This window comes from Oxyura jamaicensis, chromosome 21 (assembly GCF_011077185.1).
Source record: "Oxyura jamaicensis isolate SHBP4307 breed ruddy duck chromosome 21, BPBGC_Ojam_1.0, whole genome shotgun sequence".
NCBI lineage: Eukaryota > Metazoa > Chordata > Aves > Anseriformes > Anatidae > Oxyura > Oxyura jamaicensis.
The window spans coordinates 2,706,741-2,730,185 of record NC_048913.1 but is presented as its reverse complement, the minus strand read 5'-3'; the positions used below and the strand labels follow the sequence as shown (position 1 = coordinate 2,730,185).

Sequence of the window (23,445 nt, the reverse complement as noted above, 5' to 3'; positions counted from 1 at the left end):
CTGTCCAGCCCTTCTGCTCCAGTGTATTTAAACTGGGCTTATGCTTCAATATAGAGATATTTCTCTTTTTCCTGCATCTTGCCCAGGACATGCCTCTTCCTTGCTCTTATCTCTGCGTGGCATTGCTCCTTGCTCTGCTGTTGTCACCCCTTCACACTCTGTGTTACAGAGGCATTAACGGGGATGTGCAGCTGCACCTGGTTAACTTGGGGTCAACACTCAGGAAAAGCTGCTGATTGATAAGCACTGGGACTCTCCTTGTGATGCAGCTGCACGGCCTGGCTCCTCTCTGTGGTCCGTGTTTGGCCTCCTGCAGGGTGGCAGCAGAGCCAGCCTGTGCTGCACTGCCAGGGACTAAAAGCTCCGGAGCTTGACTCCTCTGTGCTGAAGCACTAAGCGTCCCCAGCCCAAGAGCTTTTATCTTCTTCCAGGGTGGCTTTGTTTAATAACCACATACGCTCCCTGCATCACTGAAGGTTAGTGGGACTGCGCTGGAGCAACTGGGACTTGAAAGCACCACTCAAGATGCTAGATAGCCCTTGAGGCGTTACTGATCTCCAGCAGGAGCTGCTGCTCCCCAGCTTCTGTGGCTGTTCAGACCGAACAGCCCCCAGGGCTTTGTTTGCTTTCTCCAGCCAGGCACTTGCTGCTACAGCTAGTCTGGGAGCAGCCCTGGGTATTTTTCCCCCCCAGGTCACTCAGTTCTCTCTTCAGGGTGAGTCGACAAGGCTTAGTGAGGCTATGTGGCGTGCAAGCACCTCCAGTGGGGTGTGAAAGGAGGGAGTGTGGGGAGTGGGGCTTTTTTTTTTCTTTTTTTTTTTCTACTGGCTGCTGCCGCCAAGCTGCTCCTGCTGTATGAGTCTCTTGCTTCATTTCTGGAACAACGGAGAAAAGCGCCATTGGCAAATCATGAAGACAAGCCTGTCTTGATCAGATGACATTTGGTCTGTCTGTGCACATAGAAGAGGCAGGTCAGAAAATCTTGTGATGTTTTTTTCCGAGGTTGAACTGGATTTGAACTCTGCTCTGCTCCCAGTCCCCTTCTGTAACTCCGCTGTGCAAGCACATTTGTCTGACCTAATTCTGTGCCCTTGAGTACCTTGCTGAGATGTTCTCCTCTGACAGGAACTGACAGCAGCCTCAGCTGTGCCCATTTCGCTGGTGCCTGTTTCTGAGCTCGCAGAGATGCAGACTGACAAACCCCAGGAGCTGCTCACCAGGTCCTCGAGGCAGGCGGCCTCGTGGGGCACCGGGAAGCAAACAGTGCTTGAGGCTGCCACCCTTCGCTGCCCTGGGCTGCCAGCTCTCAGAGTGGTTCTCTGATGCCTGCCCCTGGATGCCAAGGGAGAACTGGAAGCTGCATTTTAGGAGCTGCTCCTCTCCAAGGCCAGATGTCCTGCAGCATCGGTGTGCCTCACAGACACTTCTTGGTGCAAGGTCCACTGCTGTGGGGAGGGAGGAATCACCACCTAAATGGAAACCACGTATTTTATGTACTGAATGCCTGAAATAAACTCGAATGTCATTTTTTCTCTCCTTCAGCCTAGCTGTAGCAGTACTTCAGACCACTGATTTACTGGGGAATTAGCTATTCTAGGCTCTCCTCAGCCTAATAAGTTTTCACTCGAATTATCTTTCTGCTAAGCCCCGGGAGATGGAAGGGAGGCAGGTAGAGCTGCTGTCAGCTAAAAAAGCCTTGCTAATGAATTAGATGACGGAGCAGCCTGCAAATGTGCAACTAAAACCTTGAATTGTGGCTTCCACCTTCGATACCTTTCCTCTCTTCAATAATAATCTCCACAAAGCAGAGAGGGAGCCGAGAGGGGAGAAAAAAAAAAAAAGCTACTCTGCCTCGTCCTTACGCTGATTGTGCTTTTGCTGATACAAATTTCTGGGAGGAGAATCCTGCTGTAGAGGTGTGTGAGAGCAGTTGCTGCCTCAGCTGTTTCGTGCGGTTCCTCCTTCAGCCTGCACCAGGTTCCTGCGTGGCGCGGGGGGACGGCAGAGCTCCTCACGCAGCGCTGATCCGTGCCGCTGTGCTGTGCTGCCGTGATGTGGTGCAGGCTTGGGAGAACACGGGTTGGAAGCAGGGTCAGGTAGCAAGACGGGCTGACCCCCGGGTTCTCAGTTTGCACGGGTACACCAATACATCCCAGTGAGGTTTTTAAGGGCTTTTAATGACCTCCGTTGCCACCAGTCCTTACCTGAGCTTTGCTGAGTGGTCTGTATATGGATGGAGAGGATCTGGCGTGAAGAACAGCTGGGTGCTTTGGGGAGCTCAGGTCCATGCTTTGATGAAAGCCTGGTCCTGTGCATCTCCATCTCCTTGATGTGCTCTCCGGGCTTTGTCAGGAACAGGTCACAGGCCCTTTTACGGCCCTGGAGCGAGTCAAAATCCCAGGAGCTGACCACTCCGGGGCTCACTTTTATTCTCTGCACACATTCCCCTGCCTCATCCCCTCCCCAGTAGACCTGATGAGAGGCTTCGTGGCTCACCGTGCAGGTCCCCAGCCGCCTGGCTGCATCCTCACCAGCCTGGAGCAGCCGGAGGTGCCAGGCCCGGAGGTGCTTTTGTCAGGGCTGGCGCTTCGCTCTGCATCTCCGCAGGAATTAAAGCTCCATCCATTCTCTCACACTCACACATTGCTCTTTCTTCTTTCTCACCGCGTGCCATGTGCTGCTGGACCAGGCCAGCCTCCCCAGCGTGTCCCACTGGCTGCTCACAGGGAGTGCAACGGGGCAGGAGCACAAAGGCGACCAGGCGCTGCCCAGCTCCTGCCTTGTCACAGGTGTAAATGCCAGGCATTTTACAAGATGGGGAAGTTTGGTGTGCTGTCAGCCCAAGGGATGAACGATGGCCCCGCAGAGGTGGCACCCAGTGAGCTATTTGTTAACACTCCGTGCGGGGAAAGAGATAGGCTGGCAACCCTGGGCTGAGGTTATCTCCTCTCCATGACACGGGGTGAGTTAGGAGCTAATGGCACTTTATTAAAATAGTATTTTGTATTGGAGAGCAAATCTAAGAGCAGATGGATTAGCAAGCAATCCATCACTCCCCGTCGTTGCCACTGCCAGCTGAAACGCCTTCTCTGTGCTTTGGCATTACAGCTGGGAGACAGATTTATAATGTGGTCATCTATCTAGTCTCAGATGCCATCCAGCTGAGTATTTGCTTCTGCCACCAGGCTGCTTTCCTCAGCACCTCTTCCCAGCGAGCACCAGCAGGAGCTGGGTGCCTGGTGAAGGGCAGGTGCAGCTCAGCTCCTGCTGTGAATGGCCTGGGAGGGCAAATCCTTGCTGCCTCAGTTCCTCTTTCCTCTGATTCCCTGGGGATGCACAGCCTTCCCAAATCTTGGTGGTGTCTTCCAGGATACGGCATTCCCTGGCACAAAGCCCCAGCAGCTCTACCCGGCTCCACGACACGATTGTGCTACAAGATGTGCAGAGGGGAGCAGCACCTGGACGGCCCAGAGAAGTCCCCAGGCAGTCCTCCAGCTCTTCCGTCTCCAATTATTCTCACCCCAGCACAAGTCAGACCATTCTTCCCCATTCCAGGCCACTTTTTAGCCCCTGCTGCTGTCAGGCCTGTGACAACACCCATTTTTCTGCCTGCATTTTCCTCTCTTGTGCCACATAATCCAGGGAATCATGCAGCCTTACTCCACGGACCAGCTTTCTCCCACCCCACTGCAGCCTTGCTTGCACCCCCTCTCCTCGCTCAGCCCCCTTCCAAACCCACTCCATTCAAAGGGCTGGAAAAAAAAAAAAAAAACACTCAGATGCAAAACATGCAAAAAGAATATTTTACTGACAAACAGCAAAGGACGGGCTTAGTTTCCGGAGCGGAACTGGTTACCTACTGTACAAACATTACTGGAAGGGAAGGAATGGCTGATTTACTCTCACTCGTTGACCCAAATAAAATCACAGTGTGCTTTTTCTGCTGCCTCCCCCACCCCAAGCTCTCGGCGCTTCCAGCTGCTCCGGGACCTCCCTTAGCTCGGGCCCAGCACTGCCACCGCTGGAGAGCATGATCTATGGGTGACGTCTGCCCGTGCAGGTGTGTTTAATAAAAAATTAGCCATTATTGCTTTTCAACCACAGTAGAGATTATTCTAGGATTGGACTCAGAGCAGAGTGCAATCTCTCTGTTGTCATCAACTCGCATTGTACCTCTCCCTGTCTGATGCATGCAAAACGGGTTTGAAAGAAAAGGAAAAAGGATTAACAATCAGGGAAAACAGCACTCCGGGTTCTGCTCTTGTTTCCTCGCTGCAGAGCACTCCCAAAAAAAGTCTTCCTAAGCTGCCCTGCCCTGGTCCGTGCGAGCTGAGGGTGCCCAGGGCACAACCCCGTGGTCCCAGCATCACCTCCCCATGGAAGCCCCAGGGATGAAAACCAGCACCCCCATGGGAACAGGATGACTGCAGGTGAGCGGGAGGTGCTGGGGAAGAGGAACAGGCTCCGTGCAGCGAGCAGAGCACAGCACACACGGATGAACACTTGGCCACTTCACGGCGAGCTGGCAGCCCGGACTTGCTGCGGAGCAGCTCCTTCCCCTGCCCACCTTTTCCCACTCCTCTGCTTCCTTCTCCTTGGCTCCAGCAGCCCATGTGCATAGAGGTCACAGGCCTGGCATTTTATTCTATTTTTTTTTTTTTTTTACATTCACTTGCTTCTTTCTGCCCTCCTGGCACCACAGTGAGCTGGGCTGGCCTGAGAGGACACCTCATCTTCGCTCCATCCCACGGTAGGACCACCAGTCCCGTGTCCCTTCCCAGTCCACAGTGCCCTTGCTGTGAGAGCAACGTTTCCACCGTGCCTGTCCCCTACTCTACGTCCCATCCCCTGTCACTGGAAGACACATCTGTTTCATCTGCATACTCAGGGTAAACACTTTTTGCCCAAATGTCTTTCTGCTTCAACCGCATGCACTAATAATAGAAGTACTCCTGCCTTTTACCTCTAGAGATGCTCTGGGAGCTTCTATTGCCTGGTTCTACCTTCAAAGCCCTCCTGACACAGAAGAACTGTGCAGTTCCCCCGTGCTCAACCCCCACATCATCAGTGCTTCCACTGCGAGGCAGCTGGCTGGAAGCGAAGTTTGAGGTGAGATTGGGCTCTGCCTGGATTACTTCCGCCTCTGTTCGGGGCAGTGAAGGCCGAGCACGGTCCTCCCTTCTCCCTGGGAAATGGTGCTGTGCAGAGGAGGGATGAGGTGGATCAGGACTGCCCGGCTGGTCTGTACCACATACAGAAGGCTTTTGAGGGTGTCTGAGGAGACCCCATAACCTCTCTGGGCAGCCTGTGCCAGTGCTCCAGCACCCGCACAGCACCAAATGCTTCCTGATGTTGAGAGGGAGCCCCCCATGGTCCAGTTTGTGCCCATTTCCTCTCATCTTGGCCCTGGGCACCACTGAAAAGAGTGTGGCTGCATCCCCTCCATGCCCCCCTCCAGGTATTTCTGTCTGTGAAAATCAACCCTCAGCCGTTTCTTCTCCAGGATGAAGAGACTCTCAGCCTGGCCTCACAGGAGAGATTCTCCTCTCCCTTCATCATCTTAGTGGCTCTTTTTAGTATCCTTTTTTATTGGGCATTCTCTTCTCCCAGCTGAGTGCAGCTGGAAAATGAGGTAGAGCCCAGCAGTGAGTGAGACTAAAACCACCCCGTCGTCCTGTGAGGCCTGGGACATGATCCTGGGCTCTCTTCTGGCCTCCTACAGCTCATGGGTTGATGCTGCCAGACGTTTGATGGGCCAGGCGATGTGTCCTGCACTGTCCCTGGCTGGTTTGAGGGCTAGCTGAGAGGGAAGGGGCACGGCATTTAGCGGGCTGGTACCACAGGAGCCTCTTTCCCAAACTGTTCCTCAGAGGGAAGAGCCCCTTGCCTTGTGCCACAGCTGCAGGCTCTGGGCCTGCTCTGCTCCCACCTGAAATCCACCGGGGGTGGCTCTGGGCTTTCCCCTTCCCTCTCTTGTGGCAACGTGAAACTCCGCTGGCTGCTCCCTCCCAGCTCCCCATAGGCCCACAGACTGGGTTTGACATTTCGCTGCCCCCAGGGACCTCCCTGGGACATGGGATTATCCAGCAGTGCTGGAACGCGGCTGCTCAATCTTGGGAAGCAGCTGCTGGGCAACACGACTGCTGGCACCAGCCTCTGTGTGCCTCCACCTGCCTCTCCACACCTCCCCTTCTCAGCAGAGCCCGGCCAGCACCACGCACCCCATATGCGTGCCGGCGGCCGGGCCTGGGCTCATCGCACCAAAACCCCAGGAGAACATTTCCAGCGCCAATCCCAGCTCTGGAGGATCGTCACGTACAGACTCAAGTGCTGCCTCTGCTCTAAAAATATCCCCTCCTGAGGCGGAGCAGAATTCCCCCCGCCGCCCAGTGCTGCAGAAGCCTCCCTCAAAGCATCTGGCGGACGAGTGCTGGGACGTAGCCGCACGTCTTGACCTTGTTGTGCCAGCTCCCTGATGCCAAAGTCACTTTTCTCCCTAGCTGAACCCTTTTCGTTTGGGGTTGTCGCTGGGTTTTGGTTTGTTGGTGTTGTTGTTTCGGTCTGGTTTTAGTTTTTTGAAGACTGGATCAGAGGCAAGAGAATGACAAACAAGTCAACACTAGTACACCTCAGACAATTAAACAAGGGGAAAACACCCCCACACCCAGACGAAAGCAAAACAAACACATGCACGGGGAAAGGAGACAGAGCAACAGCAGACTTCACGGTAGCGACCTCACGGGGGCAGAGGAACGAGAGACCATGACATCGACATGTGAGGCTCACACCTCGCGAGGACACAGGGGGACACGGAGACAGGAGTGCTCATCTCGAGCACGGAGTGAGCAGGAGCTGCTCGGGGGATTGTCCCAGCGCCAGGCACGGGCTGGTGCCTGCCCCGTAGGGTCACATCTGCAGGAGCTTCTTGGGATCAAAGCTCCTCGTGCTCCTCGTGCTGGCTGCTCGAGATCACCCTTGCACAGAAGATGCACCAGATCTCTTGGGTCAGGAGCAGGGCTTGGCCTTACCACCCGGGAAGGTGTTTTAGCCCCTTTTTTATTAAGGGGGAGCATCAATGGCCTCCCTAGGGCTGACCCCGCTGGTTTTGTGTGTCCTGAACCCTGATCTATGGGGGGGCTGGTTTCGATGGATTTAAGAGCAGTGAACTGCTCCCAGTAAATTTAATTGCACTGAGAGTATTTTTTTGGTTTTGTTTTTTGACTAAATGTAAACAGAAGAGAGGCTCACACAGTGATAGCTGCAGCCACAGCAGATTAGAAAAATCTATTCTTAAACCATGGGAAACTGCACCATGCACAACTTCTTCCTTTTTTTTTTTCTTTTATTTTTATGTTTTTTTTTTATTTTTCTCTTCCAGAGCCTCATCTTTTTTCTCTGAAATTCTGGTGTGGATCAGACTTGACCCATGTGAGCTGTCACTTCACTCTCTCCAGCTGTAAGTTTCCTATTTAATGATATTTCAACCACGGTCTGTTGCTACAGCAGCGCAAAGCCAGACATTCAATGCAGTCTGAGTTTAGATCACTGCCTTAAGCCTCTCTTGTGGGATGCACCAAACAGAAAGATTATTTAAAGGTATTTTTGTTTTGGTTTGGTTTTATTTTTTCCCCTGTAACTTGTTCCAAAGACTCAGCATTTTTCCTTATCACGATGGAACTCTCTCCCCTGCAAAACATTGCCCCGTCTTCAGCTCAGAGCTGAAGACGTGTCCGTGACATGAACCTGTTGGATAACGCAGTGCCCAGATTTTGCTGTCAGCTGAACGTGTGCCAGCACACAAGGGCAAATGCAGCAGCTGCTTGGCCAGCTCTCTGGCACCAGCACCCCACGGAGGTGAGCATTTTCTGCCACTGCAGGATGCTTCCCTAGGGTTAAACGCACAAAGCTCGTACTGTGAAGCCTTGTGTCTTTTGGAAAGGAGCTGCATAAGGAAAAAAAGTCATTCCTTGGAGGCTAACAGGTGGCTGCAGACATGGAAGTCCTGAATGACAGACGGTCAAGCAGACAGACACGAGTACAGACTGGGCAACTAGTTAGGCCCAGACAGAAACTGGGACGCTGAGACAAGAGGCACCTGGAACGGCAAAGGTGGGAATGGCAGAGAGCAGCTGTGGGTGGCTCTTGGCCAGCTTTGGGCCTTGTAAATAATAAAACCGATCCTGGGCATAGGAAAAAAAAAAAAAAAAAAAAAAAGCAGAAAAGCTGGGGAAGAGAGGAGAGAGCCGGGGGTCACTGCACTGTGCCCTTTTCTCCCCATAGACATTGCAACCAACAACAGGAGGCCATTGGCAGAGCCAAGGATTCAGAGAACAAACCAGCAGCTTCTGACAATGCTCATCATCCTTTCAGTCTGGATGTTTTCCCCATTTCAACACAAGCCCGCTCAATGCAAAATGAGGAACGAAGGAGAAATGACTGCGATGCAGGGCCACCACCTTAACTTCTTGGGTCCAGACCCCCCCCTCCTCGTACACTCCTCACTCCCTCTCCCCCAGCAAGCAGCAGGAGCCACACCAACGCTGCCTGGTGCATTTTTCCCTCTCCCCCAGCAGATTCCGGCAGCTGTGGGATGCAGACACCACCACACTGGTGCCCAAGGCCTTTCTCCAGCAGCCCTCCTTCTGGCAGCTCTTCGGGAGGTCTCTGGATGCAGAGGGTGGTTTCGGACTCTTGATAACTACACTGAAACCTGCACCTAAGCTGCGACCAGGGGAAGCAAAGGCATAAAACGTGTTGGAACATCCTCATACTTTGACTTAAGCTGTTACCGGGGCATTTGACATGGTGGGTGAGGTTGGCTCCAGGCCCGCATCGCTGTGTTCCTCCAGCCAAGCCCAGCTCGCTGCTACGTGCTTTATGCAGCAGAGGGGGGCTCAGGGTGCAGGCCAGGTCTAACGCCACTCAGCTCCAGATACTTCTCCATCAGGAGCAACTCCTGATCCATGCCTCCTCTCTAACCCTGGTGAGGAACATCAGCAAGGTGCCACCAATACAAAAGTGGTGTGAAGCAGCCCGGCTGAATGGGCTGACTCCTCATGGTGCTGCTCCCCTGGTAGGAAGATTTCTTGGCTTGCTTAAGGCAGGTTTCAGCGCACAGCAATGCGAAGAACAACTCCATTATACATTCCCAGGACTTCATTCCCCCACAGCAATGCCCAGAGGCATGGACCAACACAAAGGGACCCTGCCTTCCCAGCTAGCTGGCAGGAGGCCCCGTCCAAACCTGGTACCATTCTAGCAAACGAAGGAACAGAGCAGATCAAAACCAAACCAAAGGACCAAAGAAACAGGGGACTTCTAGCTCTTGGATGAGAAATTGCATCTTCTTCGTGTTGTCCCACCTCCATACCCTCGGCCAACATTCCCCTTAGGGTAGCTGGATGTGCAGGACAGCCATGAATGCCAGGAAAAGGGGGTTGAAAGTATAATGCAAATTTCTTTTCTCGTTGTTGTTGTTTTTTTTTTGTTTGTTTGTTTTTGTTTGTCTGCTTTTTACATATATACACAAGTCTGACAATAAAATGTGGAACACAGTGCAATGTCTTGGCTGCGTAGCATCCAGGACTGGCTTAGTTGTGCATCGTGGCGCGCCGCAGGGACACACAGAATGGATAAATAAAATTATGTCCTCGGCTGGCTTCCACAGAGGAGCAAACTAGGAGCTGTTCCCCTGGAAGAAGAGCAAAGTCCTCTTTAAAACCTCACTGCAGTCTCTGGAGGAGAAGGCATTCCTCAGAGGTGCCGTGGGCTGGGGTGCCCGTTATGGTACAGCTTCTGTTTGATGTGCACCATGTTCCCAGTCGCCTCCTCGTACTGCCTGTGGTGACGTTTTCTGAACTCCTTTAAGTTACAAAATTTTGGAATCCAAGACCAGGAATTGTCTGGAAGGCAGAAAGGAGAAGGAAGGAAGATGAGATATTACAGGAACATCGAGACCCATGTTCTCCTGCCTCACCTCTCACAGAACCACAGCACGGCTGAGGTTGGCAGGGACCTTTGGGTCCATCCTGCCCAACCTTCTGCTCAAGCAGGTCCACCTGGAGCAGGCAGCTCCTCAGCCCCACGTCCAGGTGGCTTTTGGAGGCTCTCCAAGGATGGAGACTCAGCTCCCAGACCTGGCACTGGGCAGGCAGCAGGGCACACAGAGACGGTGCCTTCACCTGGGGAAATGCCAGCGGCACAGACAGCCCCGCTGTAGGAACTGCTCGAGCAGGCTGCTGGGGATTAGGGAAGGCTAATGAGAAATTAATATCGTTTTGATCGGAGTTTTTAGAAAGAGTCAGTCCGCTTCCCTAATTAGAATTTCTCATAGCTTTACAGATAAATCTTCCCACTGCTCACTCTCCTTCTCCTCTGCATTGTAGTTTAACAGACACGCTCAGAGTTAGAGTGTGATTTACAGGGACACCGATTATGGAACAGGATGCCAAGCCATTCACTATTTGTAATAGGATTTCTGCCTTTTCCCCCTCCAGCAGCAAAAGCCCACAGGATGTGAGGCTGAGGGAGTGAGGCTTGCATGTGCTGGTCATCCTCAGGGTGCTGGGTCAGGATGCTGAGCTAACTCGTCCAAGGCTGAAAACACCTGGCATATCTGGAACAGTGATGGGGACAGGGAAACCTCTGTTGATGTGGCCCTGATGCAGCACAAGCATCTGCCCTTTCCATCACTTTGTCTCAGGTTCCTACAAAAAACACGAGGCTCCACTGCGTATGCACATGCCTGGCTGAAAACTGTGTGCACAGGAAAATCCAGATTTCATGCAAGTTGGACATACTCTGCCCACACATGCAGACATACGAGCACAGGCTGCCAGCCTGCAGCTCCCCATCACACACCCCTTTGCTTCACGCTTTCCAGCGCAGAGCCCTCCAGGCTCCTCAGGTGCCTGCTCCCACCTTAACATTCCTGCCCACAGGAGAGGGCTGGGATGGGATGCAGCCATGCCAAATCCACGTGGATCAACCAGAACCAGACAGTGGGAGACTGGTGCCCTCCTTCTCAGCCCGGCGAGGGCTGAGGGAGGAGCAGGGCCCTGTGGGGCTGCACTTACCATACCGCCGGCTGGTTCTCCAGGCTCGCACCGCGTAGTGGAGAACCCCATCCATCCAGACCAGAAACCAGCTTATACAAAAGCCCAGCAAAAGTCCCAGCATCAGATCAATCTCTTGCTTGGTTACATTGTCAGTCACAAAGTAATTCTCGGAGGAGTCCACCACTGACTGATCCCCATCATACGGAATAACGTAATGGACGTGATGCCTGTTGCAGGGAACAGAAACAGGGAAAAGCATCAGAGGAGAAGAGCAGAGTACATTTTCCATCCAGAACCTGCTTTTTGTGGCCGGGGGCTGGCTGAACAACACTCCTTTGCTGTCCCACCAACATCCCTGGGGCCAGTGGTGCTGTCTGGCACTCTGTGCTCACATTAGCAGAAGAACTGGCAGAAAACGAAGCAGCAAAGCCCAGAACCCCAAGCCTGGAGCTCATGTAGCATTCCTGACGCAGGGCTGCCTGTGCCCAACCTCATCATCTGCAACACCGCAGACCATGCTGAGGACAGCCCGAGGCTGCAGCGGTCGCTCCCCAGGGGCACGGAGGGCAGCAAGGCGTCCGCGCAGAGGCAGAGGTCAGCAAGGCCTCGATCCTGCCAACACGCGGGGTGCGAGCATGCGGCCACCGCACGCAGCCTCGCAGGGGTCCCAGCAGGCCCAGAGAACAAGGAGAACCATGTCTCCCACCTACCGGAGCAGAGAACACATGGGTGAGGCACCAGAAAGCCAGCCTTAAATTCATCCTGACAGAGAGACCTGTGAGGGCCAAGATGGCCTCATGGTCCCTCACTGCGTGACTGGGGGACGCAGGCTTCCCTCAGTCGTTCAGGTCCCTCAGCACATATGTGGTCCCCACAGCCGTCCTGGTGCTGCACAGGGTGTGCCACCAGCACTGCTGCAGGGACGGGTGCTCAGCAGCTCAGCCCCCCCCCTGGCGCTGCCCCCTGCCACCCCCAGCGCAGCACCCGCAGGCACCACGCGCGGGAGAGGCGGCGATCCCCGGAGGCCTCTGAATATGCATGAGGTGCAGGTTGCTCGATAATCATGCCTGAGAAACGTCCAAATATTTACACAAACAAACCTCTGCTCGGAGGAACCTACCGAAAACAGCCCTCGGCTCCGCAGCAGCTGCGCCAGAGGCACTGGCTCCCTGCAGAGCAGGGCCTGTGGGGCTGGGGCCATTCCTGGTGCCAGGAGGCAGGGGGAAGGCCACGAGGCCCAGCTAGATGTTCCCTCACCAGGCAGGGAGCAGAGGCTGTGTGAGGGAGGGCTCCCAAAAGGGAGCTTGTTCGTGGACGGGAGGGCTCCCATTGGCTTCAGGGACATGGCCCAGCAGTTGTGCAGGAGGGGAAGACGAGCCTCACGCACCACCAGGGGCACCTGGCAGGTCCTCAGCTTGCTCCCTTTTGCTTCTTGCAGCACAGAAACAGCCTGGGGACCATATCCACGAGCACCTCCACAAGTGTGGCTTCCTTGAAATGCCCAGGAACTTGAGTGTCTCAACGGGAGCTGCTGTGCATCCCCTCTGTGTCGCCATGTCACAACCCAGAGCTGCCACAAGCCCACCCATGCAGAGCATCGCTACCACAACCAGCTCTGGGGTGGAGAGGAGAAAACTTCCCTCACACATCAAGAACAGGACCAGTCCTGCTGCTGACCCCTCTCTGTGCCTCAGGTGGCTTCCAGGGACCCCTGCCCCAGACACCAGGCAGCAGCAGGGGCCTGGAACTCCTTTGTGTCCCCTTCTCCATGCAGGGGGCTCTGTCCCCAGAGCCCAGTGACTTCAGAGGGGTGAAGAAGGACAGCCCCACAGAAGTTCTCTGTTGCAGCTCAGTCCCCGGGGATGTTGCAGGAGCGATCCGGAGGCACCAGTGCATCAGCACAGCAAGTTATTAATAGAGCACAGAGGTCCAGGGTCCCCACGCACACCGAGGGAAATGGAAACTGGAACGTGGCCTGGATGGCTCTGGAGGCCGGCTCCAGGCAGGGAAGGCGTCACCCTGAGCTGAGCACGGCATGGGTGTGGGCAGGAGGGGTCCACACTGGCAGAGGCTGTGACAGGGGGGCCAGAGGGAGGGAGGCAGTGCTGGGAGCTGGTGCCTCTGGCCAAGCCTTGTGCTCAGAAACGCGGCCGTGTGTAGCCACTGACGGCACTGAGCAGGAAAGGAGCTGTGTGGGATTGCCCTCAGAAGCAGGAGGGGCTGGTGGTCACCAGCATCATCTCTCCTGAAGCAAAGGGACTGGGTTTGCTGGTCTGCCCCAGGTAGGCAGCACCCAGGGAGAAGCTGGAGCTGATGGACCCAGGGAGCAGTGGCTGTGGCTGTGCACATCTGCTCTGGCTGCAGCCTCCCTGCCCCTTCCCAGCCCTCGTGATGGGGGAGAGCTCCTCCACCCCTGGGCAAGCTGTGCATGAATCCCTGAGTGTGGCCGTGCTGGAGCAGAGCTGTGGCCAGCCTGCCTGGGACGTCTCCCTACAGAGCTGCCCAAAGCGCTAATGTCCCTTCCAGTGACCTTGCGAGCGTGCTGCCTGCTGCAGCCCAGGCACAGCACCGGAGCCCGTCAAAAAGCACTGCTGCTCAGGATTTGGGGGGAACAAGGCTCAACCTGCCTCTCTGGCCATCCCCAAGGCATGGCCACCAAGGCACACTGTGACAGGGGCTGCAGGAGGCACAGAGCCTCCCTTCTGCTTCCCTGCCTGACCTTGCAGCCTCTCCCCAAACGTGCCAAGCAGCCCAGCTCCTTGCAGAGCACGGCCAGCAAAGCTGGTCTGCAGCAGCATGGATGGCACCACCGCAAAGGTGAAAGCATCTTCCTGGGACCCTTCGTGCTGCAGCAGCTATCGTGAGCCCAGGGGAGGCCTGGTGGTCTCCAGCACAAGGCAAGGAGCATCCCCAGCATCCCAGCACGGCCACAGAGGATCTGGGGACAGAGAGGTTTAAGGACTTGTTCCGAGTGGCTGGGAAATGAAGAAACAGAGCAAAAACATCACATTTTGGTGCTCAGGTATTGCTTGGGAGACTTTGCCTGGGAAGGACAGACTCGCCCAAGGTCACCCAGAAGGTCAGTGGCAAGGAGAAGGCTGCAAGGCCGAGTTCCTGAGGTCCCTGCCCTGTCCCAGGCAGGGAACTCCCAAGCCCCCAGGCTGCTGCGACGTGTCCGAGCTCCACGCAGGTGTCATCTGTTCTCCCCAACTCACCCAGCTGCCACGGACGCCCTTTGGTGATTTTCCTTTGCATGACATCACCCAGCTCCTGATCCGCTGCCAGCCTCCTGCTTCCAGAGAGGACCCTTTCTTTCCTGGCTGGGACAGAGATGTTCGGAGCGGGGCAGCACCACGCTTCTGCAGCCCTGGAGCCGGTGCAGCTCGAGGAGGTGGGACCCCCAGCACGGGGATGTGGCCACCCTGAGGATCTGCGGGGACAGAGGGGACTTCCCTGCACGGGCACCAGCTCTCAGATGCGGCCCTCGCCCCTTCTTCCTCCAGCAGGTGCTCAGCACTGGCTCAGCATCAGCACCAGGTGCTCTGACACTCTGCTGATGCTCTCTCTCTGTGCACCATCATCACGCCAGATTCCCTTGGCAAGCAGCCGGCAGGGCTCTGCCCTCTGCTTCGGTGCCCTTTGGACATCACCACCCCACAGACCACAGAGCGGCAGCCACACCAACCTCAGCCACCTGCCCCTGGCACCAGGCAGGAGAGCAGGCCCCGTGCTTGTGGTCCTCCTGGCAGTGTCCAAACCCCATATTCATGGCCAGACACTGAATGCTTGGCACCTCACAGCCTTCCCGAGCTCCCTCTGACCTCCTGCAGCCAGCAAGAGGCCACAGCTCCCCTCTGACCCTACGAAGCACCCACCAGGACACAGCACGGCCGGGTCACCCTCGCCTGAACACGTTTCCACCTTGCTGCTGTCAGAAGGTGCCGAGAAACAGCTTCAGCCTGAAGCAGCCCTGCTGACCTGACCCCATGGGGATGTGTGTGGTGCAGGCCAGCCCTGCCATGATCAGCCCCTCAGACGGGATGGGTTTTCTTCCCCAAAAGCCTTGACCCCAGCAATTCTCCCCAGTGCCAGCACGCCCAAGGCTCGGGAACACGGGCAGCCAAGGCTTGGCCTCCAGCTGCAGGAGAGGAGCACCCCATGGGGCAGTGTTGGCAGAGGGATTTGGGGGATTTGGGTGCACTCCTTTCACTTAGGACCATCGCAGCCAGGTGGAACCCAGGGGAAGGCAGATCCCTGCCCGCCAGCAGGGACCCCAGCCCTCACACAGCCCAGAGAGCCCTCTGAGGAGGCCCCATTGTGCTGGGTGACCCTGGCAAGCCCAGAGCCACCAAAATGCCCCTCCCTGCCCACTGTGCTGAGCTTTGGGCAGCACAGGGCATCAATAGGAAGCTCAGGGCTGAAACCTGGGCTTTTCCCCTGGGGTCTCGCAGGGGTGAGGTGGGACAGAGAGTCCGCAGCAGGCTGAGCAGTGCCAGCTCCCTCCTCCAAGGTCTCCCTTTGGTTATCAGCATGGTAAAAGCCCTTTGCCAGGCCCTGGTGCTGCTGTGCTCCAGGATGTGTCCCCGCCTGGACCGGAGCTGCTGATGGCTGGGGGTCCGTGCACGGGGCGCTGTGCTCAGAGTATGGGGGCAGCTGCAAAGAGGCTGAGGCGTGCTGGGCATCAGCTGCCTGCATACCAGAGGCGACACCGAGCTCAAGAGTGTGGTGACGGCTGCACCTTTTCTGTCGGCAAAAGCCATCACTTGCACACCTAAGGCAACTGGTAAACTTCCACCTTTCGCCTCCGTGTTTGACAGTTTGGAAGCTGTTTTGTGCACTTTCTAAGAAATGACCTGAGTATGCCCGGGGACAGTGCCATGGCTAATTTATCTGCCTCAACAGCAGCTCTGCAGCCATGCAGCTCGAGGAGAGTGGTGGCCCTGCCACCTCCTTGGCTGTGGGCACAGGGGACACTCGGCCACAACACCCGTGAGACCTGGCACGGCCCAGCTGCTCCCAACAATGTTGAAGTATGATACCAACAGCCAATTTTCACCACCACTGAACACAGCTGTGGCAAGCCAAAAGAAAAATGGGCTGAAGAAGAAGAGGAAAACTCTTAAACAAGTGAAAAACATCAAGCAGACTACAAAAAACTACCCAAGGAAAAGGCAATCCCTACCAAAAAAAAAAGGACATTGCTTTTCTACGGCCTTCCCTACCGGCTTTAGCACAGAGGTGCCCAAGGAGCCAGGATTTGGGGGCTCCCCACATTGCTCTGGTCCAGCCGCACGTGGCCCTGGAGGTGCCGCTCACCCCTTCCTTGCTCTTCTGCCATAGGAATCTGTGGAGGAACCGCGGGTGATGGCCACCTTTGGCGAGCAACCTGTGGCCCTTCGTTAAGCTTTGCACATCCCAGCCTCTGGCTCGCACAGCGGGGAGGCCGGCGGGACGTGGTGCCCAGGAGGCCAGAGGCTGCTGGCTCCAGAGCAGCTCCAAGAGCCGCAGAGCCCAGTGCAGGCCCAGGACGTGGCCAGGAGCTCCCCCAGGGTCTCCATGGGCTGGCCCAGCTGCAGACCCCACAGCTGGGTGGTTCTGCACCCAGCAGCGGGCAGACAGACACGAGGATAAAGCCTCCAGGTGCGTAGGACAGGGATTATAGAGAAGAACAAAATTCATCTCCCCAAAACCCAGCGCTCAGGCTCCAACAAAGAGTAGCCAAAGCTCTCTGAGCACTTCAGCATCGCCCATGGCAGAAAGCAGTGCCGCTTTAGGGGACTCCAGCATTGCCCAACAGCCACGTCAGGTACCCATCCGACCCTAAACTTGGGCACAGCCAAGAAGCCACTCCCAATGCTCCCAGGATCAGCTTGGCCACTGGACCCCACAGTGTCCAGCACCATCACGGCTCTCGGGGGAGAAGCCATAGAGGAGTCAAAGCCGAAGGATGCCTCATGGAGCCTCAAAGTGACACCTAGGCAGCAGCAGCACTCCCTCACGGACACAGAGCCTGGGGGCTCTCTGTACCCCAATACTCCCAGGCCCCACAACCCTCCCCCCCCCCAAAAAGCGACACAGCCCAGCAGCACCCAAGGCAAAACGCCAAGCGTTAAATCAAAGTTACTCACTTTCCAAGGGCTGGCAGACGCCTGTACACACACAGGCACACAAAGGAAAACGGGCTTCCAGGCCCGCAGGAAACTCTTCTTCCAGAAAAACAAACAAGCCCCCCCCGTGAGCATGCAGGAGCTGCCGGGGAAGGTGAGACACGGCCGGAATGCAAACATGGGAGCCCAGGCAGCCGGCGCCCTGCCGCTGGCCACCACCTCCCAGTGCCTGCCCGGGGAGTAGGGGTGGGAAGGGGATGGGGCCAGGTGGGAGAGCAGCCGCGGGCCACTTACCTTCCACAGTTGCAGTGACAAACTCGGTCTTCCCCTCTGAGATGCGGTAGGATGTAATTGTGAAATCTGTCCAGCAACGCATTCATGTCCATCAAGCAAGCTATTGCCTGTAAGAGCCCATAACCAAGGCATCTGGTCAACTCTGGATGATGGAATAAAACATTGACTCCAGTTTGATTGCCAGAGACTGAAGCAGTCATAAAGAAAAGAGCCGGGGTGTGTAACGGGGCACGCACACATGCACACACGCGCGGAGGTGCACAGGCTGAGGGACAGCGCGGGGCTGGTGGGGGGGGGGGGGGGGGGGGAAGGGGGGGGAGGGAAAGAAGCGAAATCTCTTACCATAACGATAGAGGCGCCCAGGATCATGAAAATCATGGTGTTTGCATTCATGGACATCAAGGGGGAATTGCCGGCGGTCGGGTCCGTCCGCCCCCAGCCCGCGGAGGGCGAGCGGCGGCCGCGCTATTCCGCAGCGCGCAGCCCTGGGTGCATCGCGCTCGCTGCGGTGCGGCGGGGGGCGGCGGGGCTGCGGGGAGCCCCCCGCACACCCCCCACTCCCCCGGGGCTCCCTCGCCCTGCCCGATTGCTTTTCCTTTTTTTTTTTTATTATATATATATATTTATTATTATTATTTTTTTCCTAGGACGAACGGGACAGGCAAAAATAAATGATAATAAATAAGGCTGAGGAGAATAAGAATCCCAAATCCGCTTCCCCCGCGCAGCCGAGGGAGGTGCGCCACGGCTCCGGGAACGGGCACAAGCACAGCCCTTCATGCAGCAACTGGAGAGCCAGCCAGCCGGAGCCGGGGGGAGGCTGGGGGAGGAGGAGGCAAGCTGCAAAAATCACCCAGTCCGGGGGAGCCTCATTGCATCCTCTTCCCCGACCCTCCCCAAAAGCAACCCCTCCCGATCGGCGCAAAAAAAATTAAATAAATAATGATAATAATAAATGGGGGGGAAGGAGAAAAAAAAAGGAGAAAAAAAATAAAAGGAAAACAGCACCGCTGAGCAACGCATCTTCCCCTTCCCTTCCCTCCCCAAGCCCCCGCTGGAAGCCCCCAGGGAGGGGATGCTGCAGGGGGGGGACGCGCCCAGCCCGGCCTTTACCTCGGTGGGGAGGCTTCTGCTCCCCGAGCCGCTCATCGGCGGCGAGCGGCGGCTGCTGCGGCCCTACCCTCGCAGGGTGTCCCCCCTCCGGTTCCCCCTGGAGGAACAGCCCCGCTCTGAGCCCCCCTGGGTCTTCCTCGGGGGCTCCCGGGGCCGGGGGCTCCGCAGGGAACCCCCCCGTGCTTGTCCCCAAGGGGCTGCGGGGGCGAGAGCCCCGCTCGCTGCCCTGGCAGGAGGAGAAGGAGCATGAGGGACTCGTCCCCTCCATCAAACCTGGCATCCGAGGTGCGAGCAGGAGGTCGCGCTCCGCGGTCTCCCATGGCGTTACCTCGCCCGGCCGTGATTTGGGCAGCGCGACGCAGGCTGTGGGTAGGTTCTTCCAGGCAAAAACGGGGTGGCCAGGCAAGAACTTTGGGGTTGCTTGGTTGGTTTTGTATGGGGACTGTGCGGGCTGGACGAACGGAAGAGCTTACGGCCACCGCTAACACCTCTCAGTGGCTGTCACGTCGTGGTGCGCGCTGCCCTCGCCTCCTCGGCCTTCCCCAAGGTTGGCTTCACCTTGCTGGGGCCCCAGTACCGCTCCTGTGGGCTTCCCAGGGCCAAAAACCTAGAGTTTGCTTCTGCCGGGCTGCGCATTCTTGCCCATTTGTTTTCCTTCTGCTCCTCAGGCCACAATCAGCCTCCTTATGTAATGACTTGTGTTATATAAACTCCATTCTTCAAGGAACAGTCATTAACCTACTACCGGGTATTGAAAATACCAAAATACTGTCACACAATTAAAATCACTAAATGGTGTCCTCAAATTAGAGCACAGATTGCATTGCAGGTTTTTTTTTTTTTTTTTTTTTTTTTTTTAACGAACCCACCCGCGGGAGGCGTTTGACAAGCCAGGCTCCTCGCGAGAAGGAGCGGCGAGGATGGGGGCACCTCGGCCACCGACGCACGCGGCCCCCTCGGGGTCCCCTGCAGTCCCCTGCCCCAAGCTGCCTTCACCGCAAACGGTTTAAAAGGGGGTTGTTAAACTTCTTCCTGATTGCTCTAATATAGCTAGAAGTAAGCTGCTTGTTTTCAAAAGCAAAGCCCAAGGTTTGGCCACCTCTCCTCTTGCATGAAGCCAAACTGCTGTATCGCCCACCCAGCCTCCTTACCTCTCAGTGCTTGGGGACATACAGCAGACACGGCCCTTTCTACTTATTAAACATCCTTAGAAGCCCAGCAGTGCTGGCTGGGGATGGGTAAGAGCAGAGACCTGACTGGGAACCTCCTCCCACAGCCCAGGCGTGCTTCCACCAGCCGTGCTGGGGGATCCCCAGCTTTCCTTCCGGGAGCAGCACAGACCTCAGGCTGCTGCCGTGGAGCTCACACGGGTCAGAACACCCACGACCAGAGCCAGCATTTCTCTTTTTTCCTTTTTAATTTCTTCTCCTGTGTAAGAACATGCTCGCTGTCCTCCTTTCCCTGCACTCCGGGCTGTTCTGTTCCCCTGCTCTCGCCAGTGCCCCCATGTTGGTACAAGCACCTGTGCTTGTTTCCTTGATACCCTCTCCTAAGCTCGGACATGCACAAGAACTAAATGTTGTAATCTGCCCAGCAACAAATTCATTGGGCTGCCGCACTGGGGCAATCTCGCGAGGCTCATCGAGGTCTGCGCAGGCAGATCCAGCAGTGCTGGAACCGAGGGAAGAGCGCTGTCCTCCACCCAGCACAGTCTGATGGCTCTTTTATCATTTTTTACTTACAGGAACCTACTTTGAAAGACATGCCAATGGCTCTGATGGAAAGAATGTCCACGAATATTATGAAGTTCTTTTGAACAAGACAGACACAAACCCAAAAGTAACTTGTGTGAAGGAAAAACAGACTGGAAACAAGGTGAGGCGGGTCCCACCACTCCGTGCCCTGCAGGTGGGACCTCGGGGAGCTCTTGGCGAGGACCTGGCCACGCAGGAAGGAGCAGCAGCTTCACGGCAGCAGGAGAGCAAAGTCTTGTGACCACGCTTCAGCAGGAACAGCTCTTCAATCAATACGGCCTGTCGCAGGAAGTCAAGAAAGCGCGAGAGATGCTGACAAAGCAAAATCGCTGCTTCTAGGAAGGGGGGAGCAACAGGGAGGAATTTGCATTTTAGTGCCACCTCTGCAAACAGACTCATTCGGCATGGATGCTCATCATGAGGAGCAACACCGCACCTGCAGGGCAGGGAGGAGCACACCAGCACCCCCAGCACCCCCAGCACCAGCACCACCACCAGCACCACATGCGGTGAAGCCACCAGCTGAGCCTCCCCTGCGGTGCCGCAGCAAGTGATCCAGGAGCAGCAGCGCTGAGGGGAGGCGTCATAGCTGATGAAATCCCACAGTTTTAAAACTTGTTGTTCTGAGCTCACCCCGTAACCTGCAGCCGTTTGTCAGGTTTGTGGAACGGCACCCTGCTCGTGAATGAAAAATACATCATTTTCTCCATTTCTCTTAAACAAAATATTGTCTTAAAAGTTCTTTTTAGCACAGAAAATAACTTTGACCTCAGGTGTATCCAGGCTTTATTTATACCCACATATATATATGTATATATAAATACACATATCTCAAGATTAGGACCCCATAAAATTCCCAGATAGACTGAGCTTCGTTGTGGATTTCAATGCAGACGAAGCACATGAAGACAAAATAATTACCTAAATGCATAATTTTCCCTTAATCTATAAGTTAAATGAATAGTTATAAATTAGAATAAGAAGAGCTTTGGCTGAGGAACAAGTTTTTCACCCCGAAATCTGGAATGCTTTGACATGGCCTGCAGATCACTCAGGACACTCGCCCATGACGGTGGCTCTTGGTTGCGCATCCTTCCATGCACCAGTAAATAAATGAAGTCGAGGTGCTGGAAAGCAGCCCATGGCCTGAGACATGGCCAGCTCCCAGTGGTGATTTTGCATATGAGTGGGATATTTAGGATGGAAAGCACAATTCCGTCCCATCTTGCACGCTGCATCATGTCTTCAGATGAAGGCGTCTCATTTCAGTTTGGTGAAGACGCAGCGAGCCGATGAGGTTCCACTGAACCATCCTCAGCACCACAGCAACCCGAATTCTGTGCCAGCCAACATGTGAAAAGTATGGTCTTTACCTAATAAAAAGGATACCTCTGTAAATGTGCATGTGAGAAAAATCTCAAATAATTGTCTTTAGACAGGATTTTCTGTGAAGTTATTTTACTCGCGATTGCAATGGCAGCATCCTGTCAGATCAGGAGCGCATTTTAGTAAACAAATCATAACCTTTTGTTCCCTATTACAAGTTAGTCCCCCCCAACAAGTTAGGTGCATACAATAATTGCCCAGTGATCATTCCATCCCTAGTCTCAGCGTGGTGTCCCCAAAAAGTAGGACTGTTATCCCAACCCCTTCTACCCCCATCACATTCAGGGTTTCATTAGTTAATTTAAGCCCTGATACTTTACAGGCCAGTAATGACCCAGCTGCCCCAGTGTATTGGGCTCACATGGCAAGGTTCTGGTAGCGAGGGGGCTGCAGAGGTAGCCCCTGTGAGAAGAATCCAGCAGCTGCCCCATGTTAAATAAGGGACAGTTTCAGCTGGCTCCAAAGGGGCCCACGCTGCCCAGAGCCGAGTCGTGAGCACTGCAGTTTAAATCTCTATGAGAGCACATCCAAGAAAAGGAAAAAAATGCTGCACAACAGCAGCTGGGAGAGTGAGGAGTGAGAAACCTCCCTGCAGACACCAAGGTCAGCGCAGAGGAGGGGGGTGTAGTGCAGAGGTGCTCCAGGCGCCGGAGCCGAAGCCCCCCACGGCCCACAGAGAGGCCATGGTGGGGAAGGCAGACCCCCCCCCCCGCAGCCCGTGGTGTACCACAGCGGAGCAGATCTCCACACAGCGGCCCATTCAGGAGCAGCCCAGGAGGGTCGGCACCCCACAGCAGAGCAGGGGGAAGAGTGACCGTGAAGGAGCAGTGGAAACGAAGCACCACGGACTGACTGCAGCCCCCACTCCCGGCACCCCCCATGCCACTCAGAGCAGGGATGAGGTGGAAGAGAGTGGATAGGGGAAGGGGAAGGTGCCCCCAGCTTGTTTCTTTGTTTCTCACCGCTCCAGCCCATCAGCAATAGGTAATAAATGTTATTAATATTCCTATGCTAAGTCTGTTTTGCCTGTAACGATAATTGTAGAGTGATCCCCATTGAGGTATGCTTTTTCATTTATCGGGGAAGTATCTTTCTGAGAAGCCCTGACTCCCATGTTCTGAATTTATAACAGCAATCTCTCCTTCTTCCACTCCGGATACTCCTATTTGAAGTGGCCGGCCTGGCCACACTTAAAACAACTTCTCAAAGCCTGTCCCTGCTAGGATTTAGGCTGCAACACAGGTAGCTTTCCTTGTCTTCACCTCTTCCTCTCCTTTCCATCCTGGGCCCTCTGTCTCCCCCTCTGCCTCACTGCCCATTACGCTGTGTATACCATTTGTTTCACTCTCTGCTTTTCCTTCTCATCCCCCTTCCTGGCATACACCTTCATACTACCTGCACTGTTCACTCCATCCTCCCACCTTCTGGAGCTTTTTCTGCATACCTGGCCAGGCTTTAATCACAAAATGAACTATAAAGAGCCTTTGGGCTATTGGGTCCTCAGGATTCATCCCCAAGTACTTTCTAATTCTGACCCTGAGTCTCTCATAGGAGTTCTATGCTGTGGGTTGTTATTATTGCAGTTAGATAAGCAGATATTTCTGCTCTATCGGAATTACTATCGGTCAGGGCAGGGGGGGGTAGTTCTTTCCCATTCTTGCATAGCTGCCTGGCAAATCATTCCCCTCCTGAACATTCTTCTCCAGGGAATAACATATTCAGGATTGACCCCCC

The 23,445-nt window shown here is 55.2% G+C and overlaps 1 protein-coding gene across 2 annotated transcripts; it reads right to left on the bottom strand.

The window, feature by feature from the left end:
* Window positions 1-6,571: 6,571 nt before the first annotated feature.
* On the bottom strand, window positions 6,572-18,342 carry TMEM240 (transmembrane protein 240). Of its 2 annotated transcripts, none has more exons than XM_035344513.1 (4): window positions 17,801-18,342; window positions 17,459-17,565; window positions 11,076-11,284; window positions 6,572-9,902 (listed from the first exon to the last, which is right to left on the bottom strand). In XM_035344513.1, the coding sequence occupies exons 1-4, from the start codon at window positions 17,855-17,857 to the stop codon at window positions 9,754-9,756; spliced, it is 522 nt and encodes a 173-aa protein (XP_035200404.1). In that variant the 5' UTR covers window positions 17,858-18,342; the 3' UTR covers window positions 6,572-9,753. The 2 variants fall into 2 exon arrangements, with proteins under 2 accessions (XP_035200404.1, XP_035200405.1); XM_035344514.1 differs by having other exon boundaries at window positions 17,459-17,600; window positions 17,801-18,341.
* Window positions 18,343-23,445: the final 5,103 nt, after the last annotated feature.